This window comes from Garra rufa, chromosome 1, assembly GCF_049309525.1.
Source record: "Garra rufa chromosome 1, GarRuf1.0, whole genome shotgun sequence".
Taxonomy (NCBI): Eukaryota; Metazoa; Chordata; class Actinopteri; order Cypriniformes; family Cyprinidae; genus Garra; species Garra rufa.
Genome location: NC_133361.1, coordinates 62,652,144 through 62,671,101, shown reverse-complemented (window position 1 = coordinate 62,671,101; position 18,958 = coordinate 62,652,144). Strand labels below are relative to the sequence as shown.

Below are 18,958 nucleotides of genomic sequence, written 5' to 3'. Positions count from 1 at the left end.
TGACATTTACCCTGATCTTCAAATTCCAAAAATTTTCACCCCCCAGCTCTTAATGCATTGTGTTTCCTTCTAAAGCATTAGTGAGCGTTTGAACCTTATGTAATAGTTGCATATGAGTCCGAGTTTTCTATAGTGTGAAAATATGGATCTCAAAATCATACAGTCATTGTTGGAAAGGGTTTAAATATACAAAAATGCTGAAAAAAAAATAAAATAATTGTAAAGGACTTTTCTGAAGAAAAATAGTAGGCAGTTTAACTGTTCAAGACAAACAAGAGACTCATGAACAACTATCACTAAATAAAAACACAGCTCCTCTAAAATGGCCTTGTGAGACTATGATGAAACGCATACAGATATATTTGCAGATTAACTACATATTTGTTGTTTAAACATTTTTTTTTTTTTTTTTTACATTGTGATCATTTTAGAATGTGCAAAACTCTTCCACACTGGAGGAGCCAGACTGATCCTTTGTGGAAGTAACTGGGAAAAGTTGGAGACTCTAGCTGAGAGGTTGATGAGTGAATCAGATCCAACACTTGTGAGTGCAGTGACAATATGAATGAACATGGTTTGAAACATCTAGAAATGTTTTTTTTTAAGATTTTGGTTACAATATGTCAGTAGACTTGTTTCAATTCTGTGCTACTTTACCGCTTAGACATTTCCACCCAAACTAGTCGAGCTGGACTTCAGTGATATGGAGAGCGTTCCTGAGGTGATCTCTGAGATCCTGGAGTGTTACGGCTGTCTGGATGTACTCATCTTCAATAGCAGTATGAAGGTGAAGGCTCCTGTTCAATGTCTGTCCCTCGAGATGGACAGGATAGTCATGGATGTGAACTACTTTGGGCCAATCACGCTGGTTAAGGGTAAAACACCAGTGTATTTCAAGCATGACAACTCTCTCAACAGTTTTAGCATGTTCATGGATATTTCAGTGTTAATGTTTTTTTTCTTTTTTTGGCTAAATGGATTTACTGGGCTGCTGCTGCAGAGCATGTATGACTACTTCCAATAAATAAATGTACAGACACACTGCTGTGAGCATGTAAGATATATTCATTAATAGTCCCATAGCCAATGTAGACAGGTGGAGCTGGGGGAGGTGGAGGGTTTCAGAAGAACCAGTTACAGTAAACATTGAACCAGACCATTAAATAAGTAGTTCTCAGGGACCAATCAGCTTGTGCCATGTAGTAAATTATGTGATTTCTAGCAGATTGCTTTAAAACAGACCTATCAGACTGTGCCATGTGGAGTTTCATGACTGAACTAGATATTTACTGTTGCAGGTGTTCTCCCATCACTGATCTCCAGAAGAACCGGTCACATTCTTCTAGTCAACAGCATTCAGGGGAAATTAACGGTGCCTTTCCGTGCCACCTGTGAGTTTTTGTGACTAGTTTACCTTAATATAAACATAAATGTTCATAACACTAATCAACAGTAATGAATATGTGACCTGGACCACAAAACCAGTCATAAGGTTAAATTTTACAAAACTGAGATGTATGCATCATATGAAAGCTCAATAAATAATCTTTCTATTGATGTATGGTTTGTTAGGATGGGACAATATTTGTCTGAGATACATCTATTTGAAAATCAGGAATCTGAGGGTGCAAAAAAATCAAAATACTGAGAAAATCACCTTTAAAGTTGTTCAAATTAAGTTCTTAACAATGCATTTTACTAATCAAAAATTACATTTTGATATATTTACAGTAGGAATTTTACAAAAAATCTTCATGGAACATGATCTTTACTTAATTTCCTAATGATTTTTGGCATAAAATAAAAATAAAAAATTTTGCCCCATCCAATGTATTTTTGGCTATTGCTACATACCCCAGCGACTTAAGACTGGTTTTGTGGTCCAGGGTCACATATATCAATTGATGTCTTGAATATTTAGATATCTTTGTCAGTTTGTATGTTCTGTATTGTTCAGATGCTGCCTTCAAGCATGCCGTTCAGGCTTTCTTTGACTGTCTGCGGGCTGAGGTTCAGGAATATGGGATAACCGTCAGCATCGTCAACCACACTTTCATAAAAACTCCCAGCACAAACTCAGCAGATGAAATCACAGCAAAATCCATGTGGACAGGTGAGTGAACTACACTGACAGTTCAGCAAAGAACATGATTTGACGCTCATAACATCTTACTTGTTTATTCACTAAATTGTCTTCGACGTTCTGTTTGGACACTGGCTGGAAACTGCAGACTTCAAACCCAAGTCCCTTGGTGTGACCCCTAAAGCGATGGCCACTGAGCTCCTGAGGACACTGAGCAGCAAGAAGAAGGAGATTTTAATGGCCCGCTCCATCCCTAAAGCAGCTCTCTATGTCAGATCTCTCTTCCCCAACCTGTTCTTCGCCATCATGGCAGCAGGAGTCAGAAACATCAGAAACACCGCAGCTGTGGAGATGCTTGATGATTAAAGGACAATGGGTTTCACTAGAGCTTATTTAGGCTTTGCATATAATTGAATAATGTGTCACTGTGCTGTGCTCAAATCAGGAGATGATGATGAAGTCAGTATGACTGTGGATTGGCTGTGACTTTGTGAGTTTTGTTAAAAACAAAGAAATAAACATGAAATCAGTCATTATCTATAAACCAGCATAAAGTTTTTCTTCACAACTAATCTATTGTTTTATTTACTAGAGTAATAAAAATCCACATGGAATATTTAAATTGGGTCATATGTGAGGATCTAAGGCTGTAGTTCTTTGTTGGTGGTGAGAGGTGACAGATGAATGAACAACATTACAGCGCCATCTTCTGGTATTGTCCCGGACTGTCTGGTGACGTCACATCATGGCGCGCTACATACTGTCTCGAAGCAGTATCTTTCGGTTCACTCAAGGGTATCAAAACAGTCAGCGACTCAGCAAATGCTGTGGATGTGCGAACCTCTCGAATATAAATGTAATACACGATAGACCGAATCAGCGTTTCACAGTTGATCTTGACTGCAGCGGTAAGAGAAAATAACGTTTTCATGTCATTCCGACTTTTTGTCTCAAAACTCAGTGAGCTACCTTTGGACAACATTATTGACCATCAAAACACATTATTCATAACACGATGTTAACTAGCTGGTCAACACTCTCAGACAGGCTCAATTCAAATTCTATACGATTTTATGGTAACAATAACATAATATTTTCCCTTGTCATCTGAATCAGGAGCAGTGAGTAGTGCAGTACTGAAATACACTGTCAGTCATGATCAGCAGGTGGAGTTGATCTCTACAGAGGTTCCTGAATCACACAGGGGTAAAGGTGTAGCAGCTCACCTGGCAAAGGTGAAATCACTCTACTGCTTTCCTCAGTTCTTCATGACCTGTTGTTTCCTGTAACTCAGTAATGAATTTCTCTCTCTCTGCTTTCTTCTTAGGCTGCTCTGGATTTTGTTGTTGAAGAGAAGTTGACAGCGAGGATATCTTGTTGGTACATTAGAAAATATGTAGATGAAAATCCACATCTTGGATACCAGGCTTATATTGAAAATAAATAAAGGAAGAATAAAACAGTGCCTTATCAGAAGATTTTACCTCCTTTGCAACTCGACTCCTTGCAGACTAATGTCAGGATGAACAGAGTTTTTGGAGCCTAGAAGTACACTAACTTTTAAAGTTTAAATTTTTTATCTAAAGTACAGCAAAAACAGTAACATTTTAAAATATTTTACTATATAAAACAACTGTTTTCAATTTGAATGTATTTTCAAATGTAATTTCTACCTGTGATTTCAAAGCTGAATTTTAAGCATTTACTTCAGTCACACGATCCTTTAGAAATAATCCTACTATTCTGATTTGCTGCTCAACAAAATTTATTAATATTATTATTTTGAAAACAGCTGAGTGAATTTTTTCAGATTTCCTTGTTGAATAGAAAGTTCAAAAGAACTGCATTTATCTCAAATAGTAATTTCAAATAGTACAAATATTTCACAATATTACTGCTTGGCTGTATTTTGGATCAAATAAATGCAGGCTTGGGGAGCAAAAGAGAATAAAGCATTAAAATCTAACTGTCCAAAAACTGTTGACTGGTAGTGTACAAGAGAGATACAAACAAACACATCAACAAATGGTCAAGCGTACAAACGTATGACTTAATGCGGCAATCCTGTCCTAAGAGTGTTGAAATATTAAATTTATCAGATATTTTATTCTAAACCTGTTTGTCATCTGTTAACTTCCATTTGGAAAAAAAAAATGAAGATTTTTCTATCAAGTTGCCATCTCAGTTGCGATCCAGAACATTAACAAAATAGTCCATGTGACATCAGTGGTTCAACTGTAATTTTATGAAGCTATGAGAATACTTTTTGTGCACATAAAAAAAAAAATATTTAACGACTTTACAAACAACTACCCAGATAGCACACGTACGTCTGCAAGATGTTTGTTAAATATCTCTTGATCTGGAAAGCATCTGCTGTGTACAAACATCTGGCAGAGGTTTACAAACATTCTAAATCATAAACTAATAGACGTCTGTTTGACACCTGATAGGAAACATCCAAAAGACATATTGCAGATGAGCAAACTACATCTTGCAGATGTCAAATAGACGTTGCTATTGCAAATTGCTTTGAAACACCCTAGCAATCCCAAGAAATCATGTTGTTACTACTGTTAATATGATTACTATCATCATCATCATCATTAGGCTAATTATTAATATATTGTTATTTTAATTTAAAAGGTGTTGTTCAATAATTCCATATTATACATCTTCACTATAAAACATATGTGTAATCACTCTGCTGGAATTAATAATAAGCTTGTTATTTTTGTCATCTGAAACACAAAGATTGTTGTGTTCCAAATCACAATGTTCCACCTTTTGAGAAGTAATGAGTAAAGTTAATTTCACATTTTATTACATGAATACATCACAAACATAAGGTGCATTTTGAAGCACTGCTAATTCAAAATCAATTTATCTGTCAAAAAATTATTTATTTAGATTTTTGCTTTTGACATGAGTAAATACAGTGTTCTTAATTTTATTTTAAGTGGCACTCTGTGATTTGTATTATTTGTTAGTTGTAATGTTTTATTATTTATTTATTTAAGCCTGCTGTGGCAAGTATAGCATAGTACGTCGCCTACATTCCAACGTCATCACGTCATCATGTTTTTGCGGAACTCAGCTCTCCTCATAAAGTGAAACCGAAACTGATCATGATCACACCAGACGCCGTTTCGAATAAGTCGAAATCAACAATATCATCACATGTTACGGTGAGTTCGTTAAAACATTTAACAGCAGTGTAATACAAGTCAATTTCAATATCAATAAGGACCTTTTGCGTTTAAACAGACCGTAAGTCGAAGTCAAACACGTCAAAGATGAAGTTACTCCTGAAATCGACGAAAAGAGCAGCACCGGTTAAAACAGTTTCTATCTTCGGGCCTGTATTTCCAACTGTATTTAATCCTAAGAAATCTCTTTTAAAGTTTAACAATTTGGTTACCTTGATTATTGTGTTAGTTAATCGTTTAACATTCGCGAAAATAGCCGTTATATTCTCCGTTTTTTATCACATAGTCCTACTTAGGCCAGACCAACTTGGAAATCATTGGTGGACGAACAACACAAAGAATGTACAAACATTCGCTTTTACGGTATAATATTAAAGCCTTCCCTAAATATGTTATACCCTTTTATACTTGCTGGGTCGGACATCGGATATTTAAGCAAATAAGGTAAAACTAAATGTGTGCTGACAAACAGACGTCACATACTGTAGGCCAAAATATTGTAACATATTAAGAAAAACACTTAGGCCTACTAGTTTTATATAATATAACGATGCTTTGACAGTGGGGAAGATGCATGTGCATCATTTTGTGTTATGTTTATTTTATTTTATAATTTTTTTTATTTTTTTCAGACAGTGATAAACTCCTGTGGACTTGTCAGTATTGAAGGCTTTTATACAGTAGGGTTAAAAAGCTTGCTCATTTACAGAAGATTTAGTTCACATTCACAAACAGTTGACAGTCATGGTCAAAACTCAAAATATGATTTTCTTCTAAAATAATCAATCCTAAAATTTGGCATTAATAGCTTACTTTATGTGCCAGTCAGTTGTGCGCACTCAAGCTCTGAGGATCTCCGTTGTTGACTCTTTTTTTAGTCGAGTGGTTTTCAATCCTGGTCCTAGGGACCCACTGCTCTGCACATGTCACATGTCTTCTTACCTGACACTCTCAGTTCAGTACAGTTGAGTCAAATTTGACGATAAATTATAATGCAAACAACAGTCTTCATGGCCTTATTGTGGTGTTGGCTGATGTAGTGATGGATATGGATTGCTGACCATGGCAACCATGTTTTTGATAAGTCTGGAAAGTCTTCAAATAAAGTTTACGTGAATGTTCAGACAAAATTTGAAAATGAAGGGATACCAAACGTGACATTTAAATCATAAGATGTGGCTCTCCATTAACAAAAAGTAAACTTGTGATTGAGATGCGAGTAGAGTTGACGCAACAGCTCAATGAGCATTCAGAATGATACATGTTAAATTATTAACACTTTTTCTTTTACATGATATTAATAAAACCATAGTGTATATTTAAACTAAGTGCAAATAGTCTGCCTAGTTAGCAGAGGCTATTTACACTAACTCTGCACACCAACGTGTGATTGGGTGAATTCTCCTTTTTCAAAACTACCACTTTGTAAAGATTAGATTAGATTCAGATCCAACTTTATTGTCATTACACATGTACAAGTACACGGCAACAAAATGCAGTTTAGGTCTAACCAGGAGTGCAATAAGCAGCAAGTGCAGGATATAGGTATATTTTATAAGTTATAAGTGCACTTATAGGAGATATGTGCAGGGAGAAGCTATGGATAATATTTACAGATGAAGTACTGTCAGCATAATTTACAGATGATAATTAACTACAATTAGAATGTACAAAACATAGAGGAACACAATATACAGGTTGCTATTAACTATAATATAAATTGCAGGTAGATATGAACATAATATACAGGTTACTGTTTACTGAAGCAGGAATTTACAAATAGACATGCATAGATATAGGTTTATCACAAGTGTACAATATGTATATGTGCAATGGAAACATTTACAAATGGGTATGTCAGGCGCAGAGGTGTCAGTGGGGGGCAGAGTTCAATGTGCAGCAATGTGCAACAGAGCAGCTTCCGTACCAGACTGTGACACAATTCGTAAGGATGCTTTCTATTGTGCAGCGATTGAAGTTCACCAGGATAGCTGAGGACAGCTGGTTCTTCTTAAGTGTTCTCAAGAAGAAGAGGTGCTGGTGAGCCTTCTTTATTATTTCCTTTATTTAGCCAGGAGATCACATTGAGACAGTACTATCTCTTCTTCCAGTGAGACCTGGTCAAAACGGCAGCACATAAAGTTTCACAAAGAAGATCACAAAACACAATACCACAAAAATTACTAAATCAGATCATAAAAAACAATTACATGTATCCTTTAAAACATTATACAGAAGATGTTTAAAAGTACTCAAAGTTGGAAGATTGTCAAGATTAAGCCGATTTTGAAGATCATTCCAAGCCTTAGGAGCATAAAAGGAGAAAGTACATTTGCCAAGATTTGACGTTACCCTTGGGACTATTAACCGAATACAGGAACCAGATCTAGTGCGTTGATTATTTGAGTGAAATCTTAACAAATTAGACAAATAAGATGGTAGTTTACCTAAAAGAGCCTTTAAAATAAATAAATACAAATGTAATTTTCTCCTTTGATATAAAGATAACCAGTCTAAGGAATTATACAAAATACAGTGATGCGTTCGTGAATCTGCACCTGTGACAAAGCGTATTGCTGCATGATAAACAGAATCTAGTTTTCTCAACAGAGTAACAGATGCATGCATATATATATGGTCACCGTAATCAAGTATAGACAAAAATGTACTCTCTACTAATTTCTTACGAGCCTTATAAGGAAAACAATTTTTTAACCGATATAAAAAACCTAATTTCGGCCTGAGCTTTTTTAGTAACTTGTCAATGTGTATATCAAAGGTTAATCTCTCATCAATCCAAATACCTAGGTATTTAAGAGCTTACTCTTTCTATTGATACACCGTTCGAAGGTATGATTGTCTGATCTGTTACCTTAGTGCGGCCACGGCTGAAAATCATATATTTAGTCTTCTTTAAATTTAAAACCAGTTTTAACTCCTGCAACGTTGACTGTAATAATTGAAAAGCGTTCTGTAGATGTTGTAAAGCTTGATTTAAAGAGTGTGCAGCTGTATATATAATTGCATCGTCTGCATACAGATGTATTTTAGCTAAATCTATTCCATGACCTAAATCATTAATGTAAATAGAAAATAACAATGGAGCTAAAACAGATCCTTGGGGAACCCCAGTGTTTACGTGGAGAAAGGAAGAATTATAATTTTCAACAGTCACACATTGAGTGCGTTCTGAAAAATAATTTTCAAACCATTTTAAAGCGGGTTGACTGAAACCTAAAAGCCTAAGTCTCTGTAACATTAACTTATGGTCTACTGAGTCAAAGGCTTTGGACAAATCAATAAATAGAGCAGCACAGAATTGTTTACTGTCTAAAGAGGATGTTATATCATTTAAAACTGATGTAGCTGCAGTGACAGTACTGTGTCCCGTTCTGAACCCTGACTGGTAATCCTGAAGAATATTATTAGCTGACAAATATTGTTTTAATTGGACGTTTATCAATGATTCAAAGACTTTGGCTAAAACCGATAATCTAGAGATAGGACGGTAATTATTTGGGTCCGTTGGATCTCCCCCTTTTAATAATGGAATAACCATTGCAGATTTCCACATTTTAGGTATTACATTAGAAGTGAGACTTAAATTTAATAAAGAGGCTATAGGTTCTGCAACGAGATCAGCTGCCAATCGTAAGAAATACGGCTCAATTTTATCAATTCCTGGTGATTTTTTTATGTCTAGAGTCTCTAGAGCTTTATGAACCTGTGCAACAGTAATAGACGTAAAATTAAATAAATCTGGAGTGCTATTTTGAACAAGCTCAATAGATGCATTTGAAGTATGGACATTTGAGTTGGAAGACTCAGAGGTTAAGCCGGCAGATATAAAGTAATTATTAAAAGTATCTGCAACAGCTTCTCTGCCCTTAACTTCAGTGTTGTTAACATTTAAAAAATTTGGGAAATTAGAAGCTAATTTAGTTACTGAAAAAGACTTAACTAATTTCCAAAAACGTACAGGATTATTTAGGTTTTCATTAACCATAGACAAATAATAATCACACTTTGCCCTTTTGATTAATTTTGTGCACTTATTCCGTAAAGCTCTATATGAGTTCCAATCCATAAAATGATTTGATTTTTTTGCCTTGGCCCATAAATTATTCCTCTGTTGTATAGAAGTAGAAACAGTATGATTGAACCAAGGATTATCCTTACCACTTATCCTAAATCGTTTAACTGGGGCATGTTTGTCACAAATAGATAAAAATGTTGATCTGAAATAGTCCCAGGCCAGATCAACATCAGGTATACATGAAACAACACCCAGATCACTGAGATAAATATCCCGTAAAAAGGCTTGTTCATTAAACTGTTTAAAAAGTCTTTTAAAAATATATCGCGATGAAGGTCTTGGAATTTTACAGTTTCTCACGCAGACAATTGCGCAGTGATCACTAATGTCGTTGCAGAAAACTCCTGATGCAGAATATCTGTGGGCAGCGTTAGTTAAAATTAAGTCCAATAGGGAAGATTTATCCGGATCCTTTTGATTTATCCGAGTTGTTGTATTAATCAACTGTACCAGACGGAGAGAGTCACAAACCTCCTTGAATGAGTCGGAGGAAGACGACAACCAGTCCCAATTCAGATCGCCAAGTAAAATCAGTTCATATGTAGTCCAGTTGTGAAGAAGTTCTGCAAGTAAAGTGCATGTTTCACTTGAAGACGATGAAGGCGGGCGATAACATCCACCAACGATAATGTCCGAGCCGGAGACCAAGTGTAGTCTAAGCACCAGCAATTCCAGGCTGTTTACTTTACTTAATGAAAATATACGAGAACAATGTAAGTTAGACTTCACGTATATTGCAATTCCCCCTCCCTTTTTTGTACGATCACATCTAAAAACATTAATATTAACGATTATAATCAAATCGTTTGTAACTGATGCTTTTAACCAAGTTTCAGTGAGAACTATCATATCTGCATCAGTCGCTTCTGCCCAAATTCTTAAAGAGTCCATTTTATTTGTCAAACTGCGCACATTCAGATGAAAAAAACGTAGTCCATTTGTTGATTTAAATTCGTCTGGAGTTTGAAATTGGCCTAACACAGGACCCGGGTTGGGGTGGATATTCCCAGATAAGAATAGCAGGATGAAGACTAACCATGATCTTCTCTTTGGACCCTCAATTGGGTCTCCACAACAAAGAGGCCTCGCACGGGCTGAAAGGCTCCCTTTCCCCTGGGTCCATAGGCAGCGCAGTCCACGCGAAGATTCTCCAAAAGTAAACAACAAGCCGCAAGACTTATCTCTCCATGATAGCAGCTGGCCATACTCCCTGAGCAATTCCGATGTAGTTCCAGTGTACAAGTCAGGCCGAAGACAAGGCGCTGTTAACTCGTAGATATATCCGTGGTCATTGGCAGTATAATCCACGCCGTCAAAAGGCACGCCAACCCCAGGCATCCACAGTGTCGTATAGCAACACTGAAGAATCAAATAAACAAGTGTACGCATTTTTTTTTTCATAAAAACGACGATGTCCAGCCAGTCGCACTGATTAAAGTGCATAAAAACACTTAAAGTGCGCAGTGAAAAACACTATAACGAGCACTTAAAATCAAACAGTTAAAAAATAATAAGGACAGACCACACGCACACTAATACAGACAAGCCGCCATCTTGAGAGCCATCTTCTTGTCCAGGCTGGAGGTGTTGGTGGTCCAGGATAGATCCTCTGAAATGTGGGTCCCCAGGAACTTGAAGGAAGAAACAGGCTCAACCGCCTGATTATTAAAGGCATTTGTTTTAAAACAAAAAAATTAAGGAAATAATCAAAAGGTTGAAGATAAATTATTGGGTTTCGAGGGCTTTATCATCCCAAAATGTGGCTATAATGTACTATAATACTGAGGTGGAAATAATTGCCACTATTTTCCAAAAGTAGCATCACAAATGCTAATGTGGGCATGACTGGCCACAAAAGTTTGTAGCCTGATGGTTAGAGACTCAGACTTGTAACCTAGTTGGTTGCGGGTTCGAGTCTCAGGTCTAGTAGGGATTGTCAGTGGGGGACTGAGTTATCAGCACTTTCTCCATCCTCAATACCACAACTGAGGTGAGCCCCTGAGCAAGTCACCGAACCCCCAACTGCTCCCCGGCTGCCACCGAAATATGGCTGCTCACTGCTCCAGGTGTGCGTTTACTTCTCACTGCTGTGTGTGTGCACTTGGATGGGTTAAATGCACAGCACAAATTCAGAGTATGGGTCACTATACTTGGCCACAGGTCACACCCTTTTTTTTTATAGCAAAAAATCCTGGTATTTTAACATATAGTGTACATAGAATCTATAGCTATTTGCACTTAGTCCAAGTAGTCGCTGCCTAATAAAATAGTGTGAATTTTTGAAGATATGCCATTTACACAGTCAATCACAGAAGGTTAATTTTAAATTAATTGTCAGTAATTTCATGAACCACGAAAACTTGCGGCTAAAGTATCAAGTTTCCCTGACTGAGTAGGAATGTCAGCGTCGACTGCAAAAAATAAACAGTGAATTCAGTGCTTATACTCCAGGTTTCAAGCAATGATTGACCAGACCTATTATGAATGGCAGTGGCTTTTGAGTCTTTCTAACAGAACTTGTGCTTAAAGGGAAACTTTCGCCAAAATGCAATCTGGGTTGTTTTTTGGATTGTAACGAGTCAAACTTTCATCTAAAAGCATAATTACGACGAAAGAGCCACTTTTAAGATTGACTTTGATTTTGTTTTCTGGTCAAATGGCCAGTGAATGGGAGTGCTAGGGGCCCTACTTTGAGCGCATCAAAATCAATATTTTTACAACACTAAGAAGGCTTGACACCATGAAACTTTGCTCAAAGTATCGCCTGGGTCTCTCCGAATGTGAATGAATGGACTCCATAGGACGAAATGTCATAAAGTTTTAATTCCAATGAAAAAAGCATGATCACTTAGCAATATCTTTATATAATAATTATAATAATGGAAATATGCTTAAGGAGCTATCCATCTTTACTCTCCTCACTATTACGTCACATTCGGAGATCGACACTTCTTGACTGGCAAGATGGCTGTGAGTGGAAACCAAAACAGTGAAAGTGAGTTCTTCAAAACCTTTCTTTTTAGTAAACTCTGTGTACACAAACAATCTTCTCAATGCTGGAGTTCATGTGTAGAGACCCAGGCGATACTTTGAGCAAAGTTTCATGGTGTGTCAAGCCTTCTTAGTGTTGTGAAAATATTGATTTTGATGCGATCAAAGTAGTGCCCCTAGCACTCCCATTCACTGGCCATTTGACCAGAAAACAAAATCATGGTCAATCTTAAAAGTGGCTCTTTCCTCATAATTATGCTTTAAGATGAAAGTTTGACTAGTTTACAATCCAAAAAAAAAAACCTGATTGCATTTCGCCAAAAGTTTTCCTTTAAATCTTTATTTCTCTGTTTCCACATGCAGGTCTGAGTTTCTTTTATAGGAAGAAGCGAAGCAGACTAACAGCCTGTAAAATGAGTGTGTATGAGGAGAGAGAGCAGGAGGCTCCTGTTGACACTCTGAGAACAGCATCTCCAGGATTCAGCTGTGTGTCTATGAAGAGTAACAACTCTATGTATCAGCCCCCTTATCTCAGAGAAGTTGACACAGAGAGAGTATCATCTCCAGGATTCAGCTGTGTGTCTATGAAGAGTAACAACTCTATGTATCAGCCCCCTTATCTTAGAGAAGTTGACACAGAGAGAATATCATCTCCAGGATTCAGCTGTGTGTCTATGAAGAGTAACAACTCTATGTATCAGCCCCCTTATCTCAGAGAAGTTGACACAGAGAGAGTATCATCTCCAGGATTCAGCTGTGTGTCTATGAAGAGTAACAACTCTATGTATCAGCCCCCTAATCTCAGAGACGTTGACACAGAGGCCATGGTTGAGCCTCCTGTTCTTAATGATGGACCTGCTGTGACCTTTGACCCTGTGTAAGTATCATGACAGTGGATGTGATTTTTTTACAAACATAATGCTGCACTCACTGAGGTCATGCTCTTTGAATGTTTCAATAATAATAGAGATTCCTCATTAGAGTCATTTTAACTAGTTAAATTCCTTACACACCTGCATGATCACTGAAATGTAAACCATGCTTTGCAAGTCAAAAACATATTTAAAAACATTTGTACGGGCCCCCTAAACGTTGTAGGTTAATGTGTCCTCCAAGACTCTTTTTTTGTTTTCTGTTCTGCAGGTAAATAAAACAGCTGTTCAATTGACAGTATAAATGCTTGGAAATAATATTTAACATTTTCAAGTATATTCATTATTTGTAGCAAGCCAGCCACAAAATAATCCCAGTAAACGTGTTTTCTTACTTTAATATAACACGAATCGTCATTTTATCACACAATATAAACAATAAATTTGTTATCAGCTCTTTAATATGGCATGAGATCACAGTATTCACCTCAGTTCATGCAGCATGTGAATCAATCATCTTTTTCCTCTTTTCTTCTCGTTTCCTTTCTTTACAGTCTATGTTGTCTAGTTCCAGAACAAAATGAATGAATATCAGAAGACATGTTGAAAAAAATCAGAACAACTTAAAGGTTGTATCAGCGATTTCTAGCCTAAAACATAAGTGTCAATTTCAGCTTACCTTTCTTCAGGATCCGCTCGCTGCCTGCCCCATAAATTGTCTGTGAAAAAAACGCGTCTCTCTGGTCAGCCTAGGGTCCGAGATATGCCAAAAAAACAATCGGCACTACCAACCTTTCCACACAAAAACAAACAGTGTTCCAACCAATCAGCGTCAGGGATTTGGTGTTGTGGACTTTCGCTCCGCCTCCCTCACATCCCTGCACCAGTAGGAAAGTCCACAACACCAAACCCCTGACGCTGATTGGTTGGAACACTGTTTGGTTATTTGTGGTGTGTTGATAGTGCCGATTGTTTTTTTTTGGCATATCTCGGACCCTAGGCTGACCAGAGAGACGCGGTTTTTTCACAGACAATTTATGGGGCAGGCAGCGAGCGGATCGTGATGAAAGGTAAGCTGAAATCGACACTTTATGTTTTAGGCTAGAAATCGCTGATACAACCTTTAAAACAAATCCCATGTATTCAATCAATCAGTGTTTCAAAAATCGTCAATAACACAGCTTGTGAATATGGAATAACAATCGTAACATAACCTCAGAAACGCCAACAATATAATTTTGTCAACCTTGTTTTATTTTCATAATCAGTCAGTTAACCAGACTTTTTTAGTAGGTGGAATTTTCACATTAATTAACTTATTTCACGCATTATAACACAACTTCAATCTCCTAATTTTGATTTAATTATAATCAATTCAAAAATGCAAAAAGACAGAAAAAAAACAAAACTGCTCACTCATTTTAGTTGTATTTAAATTCATCCACAATGTCCTTTTTGTTTAATTTAAGGCTTTGTGTTATTTTTTTAAGAAAAATGGCTACTTTCGATAGTCTTTCGATAAAAGAGAATTAAAATGAAAGAAAGAGAATTAAAATGGGGCAGGTGTCGCTGAAACTATAGATGTGATACCGTTGTGATACACTCTTTTCAACCAGCTAGCTACCAACCTCACACAAGTATTTTTTAAGCCTTTAAAGTGCGCAGTCACCAACCAGATAATGCTTATTTTAGGTTTCAGATATTTAAAAACACAGAAGCATTAGCAAAATATACATTTACAGTTTGTAAAATACACATTGATGTATGAGTGGCACTAATGATCCTTACAAATATAATTTGTTTTATTGATATCATATACACAGTGTAGGTAACAATAAAGTTTACTTTATTATTCTTCCCCCCATTCACCAGAAACTTAATTTAATGTCTCGGGAGGAGAGGATGAATTTACATTTTGATTCAGCGCGAACTAACTTGGCGGCTCCTATCACCTGTTATAGATCAGCTACCATGGTCATTATAAAAGTGTTTAAACCACTTACGTGGTTATGTTACTTGCACATATGTGTAAATCTGAATATCTGATTTTTTATAATGTAATTAACACCTTTGTGAATATTTTGAATAAAAAAGAAAAAGGAAATAAAAGTGGAAGTGTAAATGAAACTGTTTTAACAAACCAAATAGCTATCAGATCATGAAAAAACACATGGAGTAACCAGAAGGAAACAAGCCCTTTATTGCATAATTCATTATGGTAATCAATAAAAAAGTGGTTGTATAAAGTGAAATCTTCAGTAATTTGAATCTGTCAACATGCCATTTGATGTTAATTCATGTTTATTTTGTGCTATAACTAGTAGTAAAGCAGGAGAGTTGATCAATTCAGGTGTGCTGCGTGTTTCTGCTTAAACAGATATGTGGCTATAATGATCTCCAGATTGATATAAATTGCAATTATTGTTTAGAATTTGTGACAAAATCAACAGAACTTGAAAGCTGAGACCTTCTTCATATCAAATTAACACATCACATAGCTTATTGTAATTATTGGATGGGATGCATGCCAATAATAATGTTTAGTGATGTTAAGTAATATTTATTATATTTGTAAAACTATTAGCTTTATCTGGGCCTATATCTTTGGATGTTGATGCCTCGGGTGCTGTAATATTTTAGATGTGTTTTAGCCACCACTTTTCATCTGCATGTTTTACATATTGGATTCCATCTACAACCACTCCTGGATAATTTTAGCCAAAATGGTCCCAAATTGCTTAATTTGCATTTTCACTGAAAACTAGGGAGATTGTGTTGTTCCACTGTGATTTAATTTTGAGAGTTTCACATGTGCTTTTATAGACAGGCACCAGTGAACTCAGCTAGGGACATCCTCACAGACCATCCAGACTGAGGCCAAAGTAGTTGATCCCAGCCTGAAAGACTAATTTTCATTTATTTTGTAGTTTTCAACCATAGCTCACCAAGACCTGTTCACACCTGTGTTTATGTTAATTTATTGGAGCAGACTGATAATTTACAGAAAAAAATATATTTCTTTCTTTTTTATATCTTTATATGTTTTAGTACCATCAGCAGGAAGAGAAAGAGAGCAGCTTCTCCACTGCAGCCCCCTGATCTCAGTGATGGATCAGATCCCTTTGATCCTGTGTGAGTATTTTTATGTACAGTCAGATATTCAACACAAATAATTAATTTAATTTTTAGACAGAAAAAGTGCTCTCTTTTTAGAAGCAAAATTAATACAAAAATAAATGATATAAAGAAAGAAAATTGAAAAGAAAAAGTCAGTAGATTAATACATAATACTAATATAATATGAATACACATGAATATAGATGAACTTGTCCTATTGGCACCGATGAACACTGCTTTGCAAATGTGGTTGTGGTATGATTACAGATAAGATCATTTGATATTAGAAACATTAAATATTTTCTCTGTTTTGACAAAGGTCCTTTCTGATTGTTTCTCTTAATATCTTTTCAGTGATTGGAGAGCTGACCAGATCAGATATGTGTCCCCTCAGACCTTGCCATCCCCTTACTATCAGAACCACTTCAGACATTGTGACTCAGAAGCAGCCCAGCAGCTCGATTCTCACCAACCAGTGCATGATGATCTTCAGAGAGTCAAAGAACAGCACAGAATCAGCATGAAGAACATGTACGAGAGCTTATTTGAGGGAATTAAACTACAAGAGAATCAAACCCTCCTGAACAGGATTTACACACAGCTGTACATCATAGAGGGAGAGAGTGAAGGGGTGAATGAAGAACATGAGGTGCTACAGATTGAGAAAGGTTACAAGACACTCCAAGACACTCCAATCAACTGCAATGACATCTTTAATCCTTTACTTGATCCAGGATATGAGGAGATGAGAAGAGAGAAGAAGGACCAAATAAAGACTGTTCTTACTAAAGGCATCGCAGGAATTGGAAAAACCGTCTCTGTGCAGAAGTTCATTCTGGACTGGGCCGAGGGAAAAGCCAATCAGGATGTAGATTTTATGTTTGTGCTTACATTTCGAGAGCTGAACTTGATTAAAGATCATAAATACAGTCTTCACAGACTTATGATTGACTTTAATCCTGAACTCCAAGGTTTGGACTCAAAGATTTATGATGAATGTAAAGTTGTGTTCATCTTTGATGGTCTGGATGAAAGCAGAATTTCACTGATGTTTTCAGACAGTCAGAAAGTTTCTGATGTGACTGAGATTTCAACAGTGGGTGTGTTGATGTCAAACCTCATGAAAGGAGATCTGCTTCCCTCTGCTCTCATCTGGATCACCACCAGACCAGCAGCAGCCAATCAGATCCCCTCTAAATACATCAACCGTGTGACAGAAATTCAGGGATTCAATGACCCTCAGAAGGAGGAATATTTCAGGAAGAGAATCAGTGATGAGCATCAAGCCAGCAGAATCATCTCACACATCAGAAGAGCAAGAAGTCTCCACATCATGTGTCACATACCCGTCTTCTGCTGGATCTCAGCCATTGTGCTTCAAAACATCCTGAAACAAGATCTCAGTGCAGAAATCCCTCAAACTCTGACAGAAATGTACATCTACTTCCTTCTTATTCAAACAAATATGAGGAACCAGAAGTATGAAGAAAGAGATCCAGAGAAACTCCTGCAGTCCAACAGAGAAGTGATTGTGAAACTTGCTGAACTGGCCTTCAATCAGCTGATGAAGGGTAATGTGATGTTCTATGAGGAGGACCTGAAAGAAAGCGGCATAGACGTCTCTGATGCCTCAGTGTATTCTGGGATTTGTACTGAGATCTTTAGAGAGGAATCTGTATTTAATCACAGGAAGGTTTACAGTTTTGTACATCTGAGCTTTCAGGAGTTTTTTGCAGCACTGCATGTGTTTTACTGCTATTTACACAAGAACCGTGAGATTCTGAAAATGTTCCTAACAGGAAAGTCCAGAACTCATTGTGAGAATATTACTCTGGATGTGTTTCTAAAGGAAGCAATGAATAAAGCATTGAACAGTGAAAATGGACACCTGGATCTCTTCCTTAGATTCCTTCATGGTGTCTCACTGGAGTGCAATCAGAGACTCTTACAGGATGTACTGATACACACAGAAAACAACCCAGAGAGCATCAAGAAAATAATCCAAAACCTCAAACGAGGTCAAAAAAACAATGTCAGTCCTGAAAGATGGATGAATCTGTCACACTGCTTGATTGAGATGAAGGATAATTCTGTTGTTCAAGAAGTGCAGGCATTTTTAGAATCTGAAACAAAAAGAAAAAGTCTTTCTCTTGCACAATGTTCAACTTTGGCAAACATGATCCTGATGTCAGAGGAGGTGCTGGATGAGTTAGACTTTAATAAGTACAACATCAAATCAAAAGATGGCAGAAGGAGACTGTTACCTGCTGTGAGGAACTGCAGAAAAGCTGTGTGAGTGTGAAAATCTATAATAATCTAAAATAATATTGCAATTTGAACATAATTTGAAAAAGTTGTGATGGAGGTTTGATAAGTATTTTATGGGTGTGTGTTCATAAGCATAAAACATAATGGACTACAGTTAGCGCTGTACCAGTCAGCATCACAACTGCGTCCCTGCAGTGGAATGCCAAAGCACAGTTTTGTATATATTATATTCTATAGGTTTTTTTTAATGTGGATGTTAAGATACCATTAAGGCATGGAGCTTTGTTTAAAAAAAGCAATAACTGATTAGCAGCCAAATGTT

The 18,958-nt window shown here is 36.7% G+C and overlaps 3 protein-coding genes across 3 annotated transcripts in view; all 3 read left to right on the top strand.

The window, feature by feature from the left end:
* Positions 1 to 2,533, top strand: part of LOC141338242 (dehydrogenase/reductase SDR family member 7C-B-like) — a 6,695-nt gene extending 4,162 nt beyond the window's left edge. Inside the window, exons 5-9 of the mRNA XM_073843788.1 lie at positions 432 to 544; positions 665 to 875; positions 1,299 to 1,391; positions 1,958 to 2,113; positions 2,232 to 2,533. Of these exons, the coding sequence (XP_073699889.1) occupies positions 432 to 544; positions 665 to 875; positions 1,299 to 1,391; positions 1,958 to 2,113; positions 2,232 to 2,449 (791 nt within the window). The 3' untranslated portion in view covers positions 2,450 to 2,533. The remainder of the gene's footprint in view (positions 1 to 431; positions 545 to 664; positions 876 to 1,298; positions 1,392 to 1,957; positions 2,114 to 2,231) is intronic.
* A 295-nt stretch (positions 2,534 to 2,828) lies between these two features.
* On the top strand, positions 2,829 to 3,553 carry LOC141338126 (protein NATD1-like). The gene is made up of 3 exons (XM_073843688.1): positions 2,829 to 2,991; positions 3,200 to 3,318; positions 3,411 to 3,553. Exons 1-3 carry the CDS (start codon positions 2,829 to 2,831, stop codon positions 3,528 to 3,530), a joined length of 402 nt encoding a protein of 133 aa, XP_073699789.1. The 3' UTR covers positions 3,531 to 3,553.
* A 9,205-nt stretch (positions 3,554 to 12,758) lies between these two features.
* Positions 12,759 to 18,664, top strand: LOC141337901 (NLR family CARD domain-containing protein 3-like). The gene is made up of 3 exons (XM_073843480.1): positions 12,759 to 13,256; positions 16,300 to 16,383; positions 16,723 to 18,664. Exons 1-3 carry the CDS (start codon positions 12,793 to 12,795, stop codon positions 18,662 to 18,664), a joined length of 2,490 nt encoding a protein of 829 aa, XP_073699581.1. The 5' UTR covers positions 12,759 to 12,792.
* The last annotated feature ends 294 nt before the right edge of the window (positions 18,665 to 18,958 follow it).